Source organism: Parus major, chromosome 2, assembly GCF_001522545.3.
Source record: "Parus major isolate Abel chromosome 2, Parus_major1.1, whole genome shotgun sequence".
Classification (NCBI taxonomy): Eukaryota; Metazoa; Chordata; class Aves; order Passeriformes; family Paridae; genus Parus; species Parus major.
In genome coordinates, this window is record NC_031769.1 from 146850560 (window position 1) to 146867453 (window position 16894).

The 16894-nt window shown below is 41.5% G+C and overlaps 1 protein-coding gene across 13 annotated transcripts in view; it reads right to left on the reverse strand.

Moving 5' to 3' along the window:
* Positions 1–16894, reverse strand: part of PTK2 (protein tyrosine kinase 2) — a 190985-nt gene that overhangs the window by 90474 nt on the left and 83617 nt on the right. For all 13 annotated transcript variants that reach the window (XM_033512470.1, XM_033512471.1, XM_033512472.1 and 10 more), the window contains one exon: positions 5323–5489. In XM_033512470.1, coding sequence (XP_033368361.1) covers positions 5323–5489 — 167 coding nt within the window. The remainder of the gene's footprint in view (positions 1–5322; positions 5490–16894) is intronic.

The window sequence follows — 16894 nt, forward strand, 5'->3', positions numbered from 1 at the left end:
ACCTGACAGTCATATTTTTTAAGGTAAGTGTACACCAGAAGTGAGGGAAATTCAGAGTGAGCCTTGACCCACGACCTACACCTAATCTGTATCCCTTCTCAAACCTTAACTTCTGCATTCAGCCCCTAAATTTAGTAGTATTTCCAGTTGTAAACTTCTGCTTCCAATCCCTAAATTTAGTATTATTGCTTGTCCTGTGCTAACAGCCCACAGTGTTTGACACAGACTGTTTGCTTCCTTCTCTGACACATTCCTTCAATGAAAGCCTGATAATGAATGTCTCCATCCCTTGGGCTGTGCCAACACCACATATCCTAACTAACGCTCTTAACAGTACTTCCCAAAGTAAGTATATTTAACAATCTGCTCATGATAAGAGCAAATATTACAACATTTCAATCTGTTGGTTTCAGCAGGACAAGAACGTCTTTTCAGCAAGTGATTTGGCTGCCTGTAATCAAGATTTACATAGGGATTTGGTAAAAATTTACTAGGGGTAGATGCTGCCCAGGCTTCCACTGCAAGCAGAAGTTGCAATATTCTTATTTACTTTGAATTCATTGAAAACACACTGTCCTGTAATAAACCATTAAAATAAGGAAAAAGTTTTGAGAATACTAGAATGATGTCTTGTTCTAGTATGGCAATGTATTTTATAATTCCTGTGCACAGAAAACATGTTAAATTAAAGAGTGAAATGTGGAAGAGGCTGAGAACACCTGACAGAGAGTAGAGTTACACTGGATATAAGAAAGAAATGTTTTAATGAATGTGGTGGCACAGAGAGAAGCTGTGGCTGGCCCATCCCTGGAAGTGTTCAAGGCCAGGCTGAATGGGGCTTGGAGCAACCTGGGACAGCAGAAGGTGTCCCTGCCCATGGCAGGGGCTGGAGTCAGTGATCCTTAAATGTCCTTCTCAATCCAAACCATTTTGTGACACAAGGACACAGATAAACAAAGAGACTCAAAGTCACAGTTAAGACAAACTCTCACAGATTACTCTCATATATAAATGAACACAGAATCACCTTCTATTGCTGATCAACCTTTACATTTCATGATCCCAAGCAGATAACTAATTTCACTTAATTCACTAAAATTTAAGTATCAGCCAAGTTGTACCTCCAGTTATTTATGTATCAGGGAGAGAAGGCACCATGAGCACACACTATCCAGCACAGAAAAGCAGAGACTCTCCTGTTTTTTATTCTGCCACAGCCACTAAAATCTAGTGCTGAACACAACTGCAGAGACTGACATAGAATAAAACAAGTCTGTGTAAAAAAAAGACTTCCTTCCTTACTTTTTGGGGGCTCTTTAATCCAGTCCTTTTTAGAATGACAGAATCATTATGGTTGAAAAAGACCTTTAAGATCTTCAAGTCCAACCATCAACCCAGCACCACCACAATGTTCACCATTAAACAGTGTCCTCAAGTGCCAAAATCACACTTTTTCTGGAACACTTTCAAGAATGGATACTCTATTGCCTCCCTGGGCAGCCTGTTCTAATGGTTGACAATGCTTTCCATTAAAAATTTTTTCCTAATAGCCAACCTAAATCTCCCCTGGAGCACAAATATGGTGAGGAGCAGCAGAGGAAGTAAAGGAGGCTCAGGGGAGACCTTATCACTCTCTACAACTCCCTGACAGAAGAGTGTAGCTTGGTAGGGGAGAGCCTCTCCTAAGTAACAAGAGATAGGACAAGAGGAAACCATCACAAGTTGCACCAGGTAAGGTTTACACTGAATTATAGATCAGAAAATTGGATATTCGCTATCAGAACAAATTTCTCCATGGGCTGTCAAAGATTGGAAGTAGTTGCTCAGGAAAGTGGTGGCATCACATGCCTGGAGGGATTTAAAGGACAAACAGATGTGGCACTTGGGGACATGGTTTAGTAGTGGCCTTAGCAGAGTTGGATTAACTGTAGGGCTTGATGACCTTAGAATCACAATTCTGTGATTCTAGGATGCAGAACACCATTACTCTCAAGGATTAAAAAAAAACCAAACCAAAAACCAAACTGAGGAAAATCAATTTCTCCCCTTTACAGGTATGTGTTGTCTTAACTGATCAGCCATGAAAGTGCTGCTTTTTGCAACAGGATCTCATGAGGAAATCAGGTAAGGCAAAGCTGCTCAGCTGGGACAGTCACCATGTGTGACCTTCATTATCTATTTATAACCTAATCTCTGCCTGGGCCTGTGGGAATGAGGAAGCCGACTTCCAAAGGCCAACTCAAGGATGGGCTCAATTTTCAATATCCTCTAAACTTACTGTCTTTGAAATGCAGCCAGCTGACAAGGATGACATGTTCCTTTCTCAGAAACCAGGTCTGCTTTCGGAGCAAGTGTCCCAGCTGATGATCACTCCCCTTATGTTTGATGAATTATTCCTGGAAGATCAGCAGTCTCCTTGCTGCTCTGCCCCTCTACTGGGGCACAGCAGCACTGTGACACACCTCACAAAGGTGGGCATCAACAGAGTTCACAAGCTGTACAGTTTAGTGACCCATCTACAGCAGAGTGAACGCCACTGAACCAGTCTAGGAGCTTCCCTGTCAGTAACAAGCACTACCAGGGCAGCTGGTGAAGCCAAAAAATAAAGTGTGATCCAACTCCTAATAATTTGTGACACTGAAAGAAATAATCTTGCCAGTCCCAACCTTGCCTCCAGCAGGTTCTGATTCAGTTCACATCAACAGAAAAGTAACCAGAACAGAGAAGATGAGAACCAAGAGGGCACACAAAGGAGAAGTCTAGTGCGAGTTTAATGAACTGCATCAACTTGTAGAAGGCTTATAGAGGTATTAATTAGGGCTCAAAGAAGGAAAGGAAAAGCACTGGAAACTGGAAGCCAGAGTGCAGTGAGGAGAGGGACAGATCTTTTAGATCAACTTGGTCAACTCATGAAACCATCCCACAGGTGATCTAGCCTTGTATCTTTGCCAGGGCTTTTGTATCACAGCTACCAAAACTCACAGTCCAGGACTGCTGAGCACTGCGGTGTCTCCCACCTGTCAGAGCCACAGCATGGATGTCACCTGGTTACAGGGACCTGCTTTACAAACCCAAACTACACAGCTAGGAGGTGTCTGCCCTGTGGGGAACAGGGTGTTCCAACACACATAACTTGCTCCATGAACCTCTTTGATATTTCTTTTGTGTGACACAAAATACCAGCAAAAGGAACAGAGCTCTGGCACACAGCAGTTTTTTGGAGAACTGAAGGACAGCAGCTGTGCCTGCTGTTCAAGGCTTAGTATTACACAAAATGATGAGGGTTGGTGTTATCTATGATTTAAGAGCCCCACATCCTGCTATCCCTGGCTCATCCTGCTGGGTGATGGATTTTATTCTGGTAACTTCTGTGCGCAACCTACTGACAATCCGTAACTTCTAGTACCTGGATTAGTCCATAAGAATTCCAAGATGTAATTTCTGAACACTGTGAATACACAACCCTTTAATTTGGATGATAAAAATAAAATAACCACATGAGGTATTTAGTGGTTTACTAACACTATAGGAAGCTTTTAATTTAAGAACCATTCAAAGACTACTTCCCCTTTGGTAATCTAAATATTTCTACAAGTACTGTCATATGATCTTAGACACTTTGTGTTATGGCATTACAAATATGACAGCAGCATTTTGATTATGCACAGCAAATCTCTCTGGGTTTAAAAGGTATGTCAGGCTGCATGTATTTGATAACACATTAAATGACACTTGGAAAGGTATTGAATAATTTACACCTTATCATAGCTCTTTCATGAGCATTTTATACAATTCCTTTCCACAAGCTTCAAAACAATATCTAACTTTGTTTTTAAAACCAATTAAATGTGTTCTGCAATGTGTACCACACAAGTTGTATCTCCTTATAAAAATGGAACTGACATTGGTACACTAGGCAACAAATTTCCGCAGCATAAATTATTCACATCTCATCCACCACATGATAGCACCACTACCAGGGAAAGGACTCAGGAATCTTCTCCTTTCTAAGCTGTGATTTCACAATATTATCAATGAAAATTTTCTTGTGAGGGAAAATACCCATTTAGATCACAGAAACAAAAATATGTAACATACACAGAAGAGAATATGCAACATTCCCGAAACACAGGTTCTAAACATTCCTAATTTCTTTGAATTTGTGGAATTTGTTAAAATCAGGACCCTAAAGAGAATTTACAGACTGAAGATTTCCATCTGTGACATCTGCTAGACTATAATAAATCCATTTGCAAGACATTAAGTATAGACTATTTACAATAATTTTGCAGAAGGTATGTGCAGCCTCTAAAATAACAAGCAACTTCTGCACAGATTGTGGTTATGAAGATAAACCACAGAAAGAGATGCACAATGCTGCTGCAATGAATGAGCAACCACAGTAATCTATTCTTTGGTTTAATCTCTGTTTGGTTTATTGGTATTTTCCAACTCTGAGCTCCCCATTTTCCCTAGTAAACTACCGTGTCTTTCTGCAAATAAATTTTCATTTCCTCTTGTCTTTCTACCAAGAAAGTGGACAGTTTCCTTATGTCCTCTCCTGAGCAGGCACCACCAGTTTACCCTCCTAAAAAGCTGAAGATACTTAGGTCATGCCACTTCCTTTTATCAACTAACCAGCATCACAAAAAACCTTAGCAAATGTGCCCAGGCTATGAAAAACCCCAAAAATTCTGCAGTTATCTTTCTACTGTTCATTGCTACTGGTATAATTTGAGAATATCACAGTCAGAAGGAAGGCAGATATCACTTATTGGCTGTGGGCCTCAATATAAGTAAGTTTAACAACTGAGAAGTTTCGTAACAGGAAAGGGATAAAATGATTTTTGACTGTATTTTACTCCTTTCAAATCACATTTCTCCTAATCAGTCTGTAGATAAGTTCAACCAGTACTTAACAGTAGCCTTTTGGCTTTATTTAAAGAACAAGATTTATCCTTCTAAAATTGGAACTATGGGCTTATACCTCAACTAGGAATAGCACTCTCATCCTAAAATTTTCAAGTATGACAAAACTTGCAGATTTCAGCACAAATGATTAGGAGATTTCTGTTCCTATTTCATGCTTCCTCTAAATCCCAGGTTTCTCTTCAGTTTGTGGGAAATTCCTTAAAACAACAAAAACCCCTTCAAAGCAAACAAAACACTGCTCACAGCAGGAAGTTTGGTGGATTTATTTCCCCCTATTCTACCAGCTCTATTCCACTACAAGAAGTTCTTAGCAAATCAAATTACAGAGTATTCTTAATGACAAGGCAGGAAGACTCATATGACTGATATTGAACAGACTTATACTCTTACTTCCATTCTTCTGGAGGGTGGGCTAGTTCAAATTTCTCTCTCACATTGGACACCCCCATGTCCAGGTGCAGCCAGTGAACTTCCTCAGACTGCAGGTGACTGAGCCGTAACCCATAGCAGGCCACATTTTTCACCTTGTGACAGTCCACGATCTTCTGAATTATGCCCTAAAACAGAGAAACACAAACTCCTTACAAGCTGTAAAATACAATAAATACGTATTTTTAAAATCTTAAATATTATCATGTAATACCCTACACAAAATACTAAGCAGCACATAGGTAGCAACTTTATTAAAAATACTAAATATATTATATTGTAAGCTACTCTTTCACACAACCAGTTACAAGTTTTACCAGTATGACTTCAGTAAACATCAGTAAATATGTTCCATGCATCTTATCAGATTTAGGCCAGTACTTCCTCTATGTAAAATCAGAGTAACATAAAAGCCAAAATTTCAAAAGCAGGTTTGTGGATGAAAGCAAGATATGTTAGTTTAAAAAAAAAAAAAACAACACCAGCAGCCTTTAAAAGTTGCTCTCCATCAAGAACCAGAAAATCATCTTGGACTTTCATCCTCATTAGTGCCCCAATAGCCAGGATTTCATAGGTCACACCACAGCCCCTTGGTTTCCTTCCCCCTCCTTCCCTGACTCATTTGAGATTCAGCAGAGATCCCTTATAAAACCAGGCAAGCAACGATTTTTTGGGAACATTCTCAAACACAACAAATGTTGTTTGCCCTGAGGTAAGTTTCAGAGTTTGAGGATCTCTTGCCCAAGAAAGGAACCTTTTACATAAACCCGTAACAGATTGCCGTGTCAGACATCAGAAAGGTCTGACGTGCAGTAACTAAAAATCCAATGTGGTACAGGAGCAGGGATGAGCAACCTTTCAGTACAGCATGCCAGGCTGTCCTGCTCTTATCCCCACTAGGGAGCCAGCAGGAGCTCCACTGCTGCCTCACAAGCCCTCAAAGGAAAGCTGTGTGTCTCTGCAAGGCAGCAGATCCCTGCTGCAGGAGCTCAGCAGGAGCAGGGGCTATCGCTGCTCCCAGACACCTCTCTCAGGCATTCACAGGCCTTTGCTTCTGTGCCTGTAATTTCCTACTGAAAATTGGTCTGAAAATTTCCTACTGAAAACACTCATACAGGTACACACACACACACACAGAGATGCACACAGAGATGCACAAATTGCCGATTCTTGCTCTGAATTCCAGCAAAACAATACATAACCAGTGGAAGCTCTACAGGAGCCAGAAGTGGCCTTCTGGAGTGAGTTAGGTGAGGGGGTTTTCTGTAGGATGACACTGTGGGTCTGGGGCCTAAGTCTGGTGGGAAGCAGCTGAGGGGGGCCCAGCCTGGAGAAAAGAAGGCTCAGGGGGGACATTTAATAGTCTCCTCAGCTCCCTGACAGGAGGGTGAAGCCAGGCAGGGGTCAGATTCTTCTCCCAGGGAACAGGGACAGGATGAGATGAAATGGCCTCAAGCTACACCAAGGGAAGTTTAGATTGGGTATTAAGAACAAATTCTTCACTGCAAGGGTAAAAGCCTTGGAACTGGCTGGCTGGCTCGTGGAAGTGGTGGAGTCATCATGCCTTGAAGTGTTCAAAAACCATGTGGATGTGGCACTTGAGGACACTGTTTAGTGGTGAACTTGGTCATGGTGCTGGGTTCATAGCTGGATATGATGACCTAAGCAGTCTTTCCCAACCTAAATTACTCTGTGATTGCTTCCCAAAATTTATTGTTTTATAGCCTGAAGAAATTGTTTAAAAGCCTGATTCTGCAAATTAAGCAAGCAGAAAACTAACAGCAAGAAGAGAATTAAGAAAGCACTAAATCTGAATAGAGGGGGAAGATGACACATGTAGGAGTGGAATCATGCTGTTGGTGAGGTGATATCAAGCTGTTAAATCAGCTCACACATCTCCTCAAACTGCAACCTTTAAATAATCTTTCAGAAGCAACACAGTACAGAGGAATGTAAAACAAAATTCTTTCAAGCCTACAGGAAGGAAACATGAGCCATGTTTAGTAAGTTTATGGAGACTGAGTTAGAAGAGGTTCCATCAAGCCCAACAGGACCCTGTGTCTGAGAGCAGCAATGTGAGCATCCTCAGAAGCATCTTTTTGTTTCAGAACCTGCAGTGGCCCAAATTTCCCTTGTCTCCCATGCCTTCAGGTTGGACAACCAGTGCTAAGTGGATGGTGAGCCCAGACCTCAAGGAAGATGGACAGCAGCAGCAAAGCAAGCAGGAGGCTTGCAGAGGATGATACTGCGTGGGAGGGAAATTTCACAACACTCTGGGCAAATCCAAGCTTTCAAGCAGCTGGCAGCACCACAGATTCACCAGCCACAGCCTGTCCTGACAGTCAGAAGGTGCCCGAGCTGCCAGGACAAAGGTCTGATGCAAACGAGCAGCTCCCCGCAGGCACCTCACTGAAACAACTCAAGGAGGAACTGGAGGGGCCACAGATGGGTGCCAAGGGATGAGGCAACACCAGGAAAGCACACAGGAACACTTCCTCCAAGTGCTCACAGGAACACTTCCCCCAAGTGCTCTCCTAACCTCAGACTATTTTTATCCCAGTGGATTTCCCAAGCCAAGCATTGTTTCTGTCATTCATCAGCCCTCTGTGAAACTCTTCCAATTACTCATCTTGTCTCGTCTTAAAGCAGTTCACTTTTTGCATCCTTCCCCAGCAATTCCAAAGGTCTATTATCAGGTCAGTGAACGTTTTAAATCTGCATTAAATGCAAATTGTTTAAGTTTGTTTCTTGTCTGCATTTGAGAAGGTCTCTTTTGTCTTTGTATCACAAACTACAAAAGAGAACAGTTGCCTGTATCCCTGGAAACACTCACCACCACCAAGTATTCTCAAAAGAGGCAGGCATATTTAACCTCTTCTTCACCCAAAGGACAAGCTCTGCTTAGTTAGTAAAGCCTAACGTTTTGGCAGGCGAGCTCTCATCCAAAGGGAATGGTGCCAGCTTTTCTATATGCAAACAGAAGAGATTAAATCATTTTCATCTCTTCCTGCACCCTGCACAAAGCATGTAACATACAGCATTACGTTTTGGAAATCCATCCCTCCCCTCATCTCTGACACTGTCAGTTGATAATGAAAATGGAAGTACATGTTTTTAGATGATAGTTATGCCTGCTGTGATAAGAAATGGCTTTGGAATGGAAAAAATTATGGTAAAATTATCTACAGCCATGAACTACTGAGACTACTGATGCATAAGGCTCAGCTGAAACTATTAGTGCTTACTCAGGAAAGAATCAAGATGGACATCACAGCCCTCTCTAGTCTTCAGTCTGGGATTTCAAAAGGACTGAAGAAGTCAGATGTCCTAATTCCCACCAAAATCAAGCGAGATTTTAAGCCTCTGTCTTTTCTGTATCATCAATCAAGCCTAAACTTATCACAGAATCAAAAATCAAAATACATATATTTTCGGATTTATGCAAGAAGGAAGAGGTACACAGCGAGGTAGTTGTTGTCACAGCCCAAGAAAATAATTATCAACTATTAATACATGCTGCAACTCAAGGAAAAGCACAAACACTAAAGAGACAGCAGAATGGGTGCATAGGAGGTCAAGTGCAAGTGTTGGAAAATATATTCTAAAAAGCCATGTACTGTCAGGAAGGAAGAAGTGGTGCTTTATATGAAATAAACACATGAAGTGCTTCTCTTCGCTGTTGTTTAGGAAAGCTGCAGAGCTCATTCCAGGTGCTATCAACCCACAGTTAGAACCAAAAAATGGAGAAATAAGGAGACATGGTGATTAAGACACTCAAAATGACTGGTTTGCAGTCTCTAGTAAAACATCTATTTGCTTATATACTTTATTATTAATAAATCAGAGAATTTGAATTTTAAAACATTTAGAGCCACATGTCCCATCAGGAGAAGCCAGCACAGAACAGGGAGGCTCATCCAGCCACGGGGACTTGCCCCAGCCCTGGCTGTTCTTTCCAAAGAGTCCAAGATGCATCCCCAAGGCTTGCACTGGCACTGTAGGTCAGGTCAGTGCATTTAACTCCCATCAGCAGTAAATAACATGTTGAGTCTCCTCAGGTCCTGGGCAACCTCCACAGACCCAGTGGAGACGCCTGGAGTGTCCAACAAAGCCACTGCCATCACTCCAGGGTGGGTGACAGCCTCTGTGCTTTCCACAGTGGCTCTGTGAGGAGCCCTGCCAAAGCAGCCCCATGGTCTCTGTGGCAGTGATGAGAATGCTTAATCAGAAGTTTCCAGACAAACAACTTAACTGCTTAACCACCTCACAATAGTAACTACAGCATCCTGCTGAGACATGTCACCACAATCTTTTAGCTGGAAGCACAGCCAAAGAAATCTGAAATCTCTCCAGACTCTACTGCAACCACTGTTTCAGCTCAGGAAGCTCCTCAGATGGATTGCTGAGTGGAAAAAAACAAATAAAGACCATCAGTTTCAACCTGCACAACAAACTTCTGACCTCAAATTAATCACAGCTAGAAATCCCTGTTGGAGAGCTTGATTCCTGCAGAAACCTAGTCCAGAACAAGATTTCACTTTGGGTACAGGGGATCCCTGCATGAATATAAATTTCCTTGAGGAGTTTTCATGTGTCTGTTGGCAGCTCCCTACAACTGCAAGGCAGTCACACAATCATCTGCCACTTCAGTGCGGTTTACCATAATCACATCGATTTTAATTAAGTTTCTGAAGCTGACATTTACATCCTTAACATAAAATAGACTAGTACAGCTGAGCAAGAGACAGTGGGAAGCCTTCAGAGGAATTTCCTATCAATAACAGGCAAGGGATAAGTGACCTTTCCCTCCGTTTACCCCAGCAAGAAGAGGAAAAAGCTTTTCCTATAGGTAGAAAACTGGATAGCTTTGATTTTCACGCATTTGTCTAATGAACCCACAGATATGCATCACAGCTAATTTAAAAAACAGATTAATATTTGCCCTAAATTAGGAGAATGTGCCCAAAAATAAAATTTATAGTACAGTGTATTTAGAGGAATGCTGAAAAATCAACCAGAGAAAGGCCGCAAGGCACACAGTACCCTTGGCTCTCCCAGTATATATCAATAATACTTCACTTCTGTAAATGAGTGAAAATGAATTGCTTGCTTGTAAATTAAGAAGACTGATGTGCTACTATGAATAAATTGAAGACAGAATAATATACTCCCAGTGTGACTACAAACCTAATTTCCTTATTTAGTAGGAAGGGCAAAGTTTCTTGCACCAGAAAAAGTCTTTAAGTAGCAACTCTGACACAGGCATAGCGTGCTAATGTTTATGCAGCACTTCAAATATGTCAAACACTATTTATATCTCAACTATTGTAACTCCTGACGACAGATTTATATGGGGGACTTAAATGAAAAGCTCAACAAAAGTAAATGGCAAAGGTCTGATGAAAATTAATTTATAATTTCCATAAAGGAGAACCCTAGGATGTGCTCACTACACCAAAATCTGGGCTGTTCTCTGACAACACTATGTCTGACAGCCAAAGCAAAAAGCCCACATTCCTCTTTTCCTCATTACTGCGCTTATCCAGCAAACACATTTGTGTATCATATGATAAGCAAGACTGGGAAAGTGATGAGCCTGCACAAGAACTCTGCCCCTAAAGCCCAACAAGTTCATACTGAAACCACAGCCTCAACACAGGCTGTCCTGGTGGCCAGGATTCTGTCACCATTCCAGCACACAGACACCTCAGCTCAAGTAAGACATCCACTCAAATGCCTCCAAGCTTTTATATTCAAGCCATACTCAGATCTGTCATCCCAAATACCTCTGCACACCCACACAGAATTCCACAAGGAACCTTGCAAGCACACACTGACAGCACTGACAGAGCAGAGCTGGTACAGCCCTGCTTTCCAGTCTTCTTGGATTAATCAGCATTTTTCTGATCCTACTGCACACTTCCCAAATAAAAGCAATGCTGTTTTAAAAGCTGACAATAAATTTAGTTTTCTAGAAGCTTAACATTCAAAGCAGTGTGGGCAGCAAGGCAAGGGAGGGAATCCTGCCCCTCTGTTCCCTCTGGTGAGACCCCACCTGCAGAGCTGCATCCAGCTCTGGGGGCAAGCACTGAAAGGACACAGAGCTGTTGGAGCAAGTCCAGAGGAAGCACCAAGACCATCAGAGAGATGGAGCAGCTCCCCCATGGAGCCAGGCTGAGAGTTGGGGCTGCTAAGCCTGCAGAAGAGAAGCTCCAGGGAAAACTTAGAGCCCCTTCCAGGGCCTAAAGGGGCTCCAAGAGAGCTGGAGGGGGATTTTTTTGCAAGGGTATGAAGTGATAGGATACAAGCACATGGCTTTAAAAAGAAAGAGAGTACATTTAGGTTAGGTGCTATGAAGAAGCTTTTTCACAATGAGGGGGTAAAACACTGGAGCAGGCTGCCAGAGGTGTGGATTCCTCATCCCTGGAAACACTCAAGGCCAGGTTAGACTTGGCTCTGAGCAACCTGATCCAGTTGAGAATGTCCCTGATTGTTGCAGCAGGGCTGGAATAGATAACCTTTAAATGTCCTTTCTAACCCAGATTTTTCTGTGATTCTATATTTTACTACTCCCTATCCTCAGATGCACTTGCAAAGTCTAAGAGCCCCCCTGGGTCCAGTTTTGGTACAGTTAAACACTGATGCAAGACGTTGACTTGAAGCCATCTACAGATCCAGATATTTTCAGAAGAATGTCAAAGGGCTATTTACATTAGGTTTAAAATGTTTTTTTGCATGTGTGCCTCATCTAAGGGCATCACAAGTACTCTGCACAAGTGAACAGGCATTCTAAAGCCCAGGGGTACTTTTGTCTTAGTATACTGATTATCACCATACCATACACCTTTTTGTTTACAAGTCAAGATCCATAATTCTGAACTCTTGCTACCTTTTTCAGGTTCTCAGAAGGGAGGCAGCTACAAAATAACCATACAATCATGCATTGTTATCTGGTACAATTCATGCAGGCACACAGCAGCGAAAAGGAAGGAAAAAAGGTAAATTGCACCAGTTTTCTAGCTCTTATACTAGACCAGGAATGATTTTATACATTTTTACACACATCTATTTGATTTTTGAATCACTGCACTCCAGTCTGCTTCTATACATCAAATAGCTCCACTGCCTCAAAGCACATATATCACTGTACACACGCAGAAATGAGATTTGAATATGCAGCTATTGCTGTAAAGAGCTGACTTCACCAAAAATACCCAGCTTTGACTCCTGCCAGTGCTCACAGCCTCTTTCCACAGAACTCTGTGTGACCAAGCTGCTCTTCCTGTTACTAAATCTAGTAAGAATCTACTTCAAATCTAGTAGGAATCTATTTTAAAAAAGAAACCCAGTAGATAAAAAACTTATCTGATTAATATATTTGCATATCCTTTACAGATGACAGTAGATACACCAGAGCTGCTCCACCCATGCCCATTCTCCTACAACTCCTCAAGCTTCTGGCTTGGGAGGAACTGAGCAGCAATAAAGCAAATCTGGCCCTTCCACGATTGGGTAGCAGAGAGTTCAACTACTGCCTACCTATCAGTCAGTCAGAATCAGTATCATGCAGCCCAGATCTGCTCCAGAGTAGCCACTGTAGATGTGTGGCACCTTTTGTCCAGGTATTGGCTCTAAATAACATGGGTTTGAAAAACTGGAGAGACTTGGAGGTGAGCAGGTGGAATCACATCTGGAACCGAGGTTGGACTGACACACTTCTTGTCCTTTTTCAGAACAGACAATATCCTTCTTAGGAAATGCTTGGAAACCAGGAATGCTGCTGTGGATGATAAGGGATGTTCATCAATAAGGCTTTAATACTCTATTCCCCTCATGGTGCAGCAGCAGCATGGTGCCAGCATAAACAGGCATTTCCTTTCTCCCCCCAGTCTTCTCAGCTGTGTCAGTTTGCAAGACAATGCAGCTAACAAGATTACAGAACTGATCTGGATTTGAAACAGCAGCAAGACAATCATTCATTTTAACTTGGATTGAGTTTGCCAAAACAGTCTCACCACCTATGCCAGCACAGAGAAAACAAACAGCAAGAAGGAAGCTGGCACAGCTGCCAGATGAAACACGTGTCTTAACCAGGACAGCATTTGAATTGCAGACCTTTGCACTACAGGGTCTTTCCATTCCTCCACCACAAACTGGATCTCCAACCAAATACTCTGTTCTCTTGCAGCAATAGGTGAAAGTACAGCATGGGCTGAACAGCAGAGGCAAACAGGAAAGAAGATGCAGCACACAGGAACACAGAAACACTGCTGAATTAACTGCTTTAGTGAAGACCCTGCTTCAGGGTCTTCACTAAAGCAGGTAATTTGTGCATGAATAAGCACGTTAAGAATGCGCTTCAGCCCTTCCCCTGAAGGTTTCAGCTTAGGGAACAGACTTGAATACACAAATTTCCAACCTGCACACATGCCTTCCACCTGTGAGAAGTAAGAATTTGCATATGGGTAGGGAAGCCCATTAATTTGCTCTTGTCTTTTCACAAATGGGATGGGATGTAGCCAAGGTATGCTCCTTGCATTTAGGGTTTTTTAATGTTAGGTAATGTCCTTCCTCTTTGCTAAGGATGTACTTTTTAAATTCAGCTTTTTGAGTTCTTACTCTGTCAACATTAAGGAAGCTGACATTTCAAGGAGGTACTGCATAGAAAAAGAAGAAAAAGACATTTGAATTGTGAACAGGTTAAGAGAACCCTAAACACTATCTTTATTTGTTCAAGAGCTCTAACCATGCTTCTCTCCAACTACAAAAATAAGGACAAATCTGACAGGTTAAAAGTTTTAATGCTATCTCTATCCAGCTTAAGTTCCAGACAGTATAACAAAATTGGAAGAAAAAAAAACTTTCTGAGAATCAACGTATGATACATATCTGGCAATAACATGATTTGAGATTTGTGGTTGTTATTTCCACAACTACTAGATAAGAATCAAGGACAAGCTTTAAAGGCTAGAAGTTTTTAAAAAGGTATCACTGATGCAAGCTGAGCACCTCTGGGATGGAAAATGAGACTGCACAGATCATCTGCACTTCACCAGAAGTCCCCTGTAAAGACTCACAGAAGGCTTCCCAATGTCTGTTTTCTAAAAATCCCAGATATTCTCTACCTACTCAGTTGGCTACATGCATTTTTAATTATTTTAATTATGGTTACAATTCTGCTTCAACCAATCTGAAAACAGAGGTGATTTTCTAAGTGCTGATCAAGACATGGTGGCAGTGTTTACTTTCAGGGTGCACTTGAAACCAAAAAATTCCATCTCAGCAACACCCACCTCCTCACATGCCACACCTGAGGCAGTGAGCAGGGCAGAGCATGCCCTGCATTCTCTCCAAGCCCAAAGCCTAGAAATCCCTTTGTGCATAAGCACCTAGACACCACATCCAAACAAGCCATACCAAGATAAACAGTGAAGACAAACAACCTTTCTTCCCCTGGCAAATGCTTGGTTGTGTCTACATACAAATTCACAGGAGGAGACCACTGTTTGCACATTCATAAAAGCCTTTTCTTGCTTTTAGAAATTAAGCATGTGTTTAGTATAACACCAAAGAAAAAGAGGGTAAAGAGAACATGCCAGCTCTTTGAAATCCAAGAATGTACTTCCCAGAATTGAGAAGCTGCTCTTGAATCCACTGCAGAGCACAGCCTTCATCACTCTGAGGAAACAGCTGTCTTTGAGGGACTAAATCCATCCAGAATAAGCAGAGGTCCACAGCCTAAAGTTCTCCTCAAAGCAAAGCCTACGTGTAGCCACACTGTTGTCTTGGTGAAAGATATTTTAAGACAAGCAGAAAGGAAATCACAGTCCAGCCTTTTAAGGGACTCCTACAGAAAGCTGAGTTCTGTTCATATGAGTTTAACTACCTGAGTTTTAATGAAAAGTGTTTCCCTTCATGACCACTGAATTGTACAGACGGTATACAGATAAATCACTGTTTCTACTCTATGCTTAGGATATAATATCTTTTGGGTTTTGGGTTTTTTTTTTATTATTTATTTTTTGAGAGGAAAAGGCTTTCCTCACTGCTTTGACTGTCAAACACATCCTTCATTCACAAAGGCAAACCACACTTTCTTAGAAATAATTATGTTAGGAGCCACAAATCAGGAAAGAAAATTCCAGCTTTACTTTCCCTGGGTACATTCCCTAAAGTCCTCTGGCTTTAGCTGCAGAAACACCTTTAATTGGCTCATCTGGAGATTTCAGACCAAGTCTGACTTCTAACACTGGGAATGCACCCCAAACACTGGAAATGTTCCCCGGCTATCACCCCAGAAGCTGTGCTGACCAGGGAGTAGTCTTGGACGACCTTTATTCTTTTTCTTTTAATTGCAGAGCTGTCTCAAACACATTCACCTTTGAATATTCCTTCAGAGCTCCTTGGAAACAAACCCAGCTCCAGTCTCCTCCCTCAGGTTGTAATTCAGAAGAAATGGCAGATGTCTCCTCCACAAAAGGAGGCATAAAAACCTTACAGGCTATTTTAATCTTAAATTATTCAGCTTGGTCGAACAGCAGTCATTCCAATGGAATGTAGGCTTGTACTCCAACAAGGGTTTACTGTTTCTAAAATAAATGTCATGGTAATACATCAGTGCTAGACCTTTACTACCTGCACATTCACATTCAACAGTCACTGTCCCAGTTTAACAAAATAACAAAAGAAGGACATTCATTAAAGAAGGAAGTTTAACAGCTACCCATCAGAACAATACAAAAATCCCATTCTTTTTGGAAACATACATCCAATTAAAAGTACATGAAAAAATTAAAAATTAAGATAAGCCTCAAGTAACTGCTATGTGCCTGTTCTTTTGATCTTGCTTTTATAAAAAAAAAAAAATGGCATATTCTTGCTTTAAAAAATGATACGTAACTGCCAAAAGAACCCAGCACTGAATTTCTTACAGCAACTCCAAGATTTTGTACCCTTAAAGTCCATAACCACAGGTATTCCTGAGCTGGAAAAATACAGATTTAATCTCTGCTTTTGTTTTCCAGGGTTTTACATACTTCTTTGGAAAAACAGCCTCCATTTCAAGTACCACATCAAGAGCCTTGGACATTTATCCACAGAAGAGGTTTGCAAGGTTAAAAACGTACTAACACATAGTTTTCCTCCTCTTGTACTAAGTAATGCACTTTATGAAACAAATCAATCAGATTAGAGATAGCAAACCATTAATAATTAAGTCAGGTAGCAAAAACATTTCAAGTGGCACCCAAAAAATCTTTACTCCACATAAAAAATGTATGCAGCTTATGATTCCTGTTGTTGAACCTCTCATCTGTCCACTCACCAAATTACCCCCAAACACATACAGGAGCTTACTGAATTGACAAGAGACAGATTTTCTAATCATCACCAATGAAAATCCCTGGATTTCACAGGTCTGTGATCAAGATCACAAAGACCTCCTCCACTGAGGAATACTCCTGGGGCTCTGCACTTGCAGCCATGATAGGAAATAAACAGTGCAGCAGGGAGATAAACATTCCAAACTACTTAG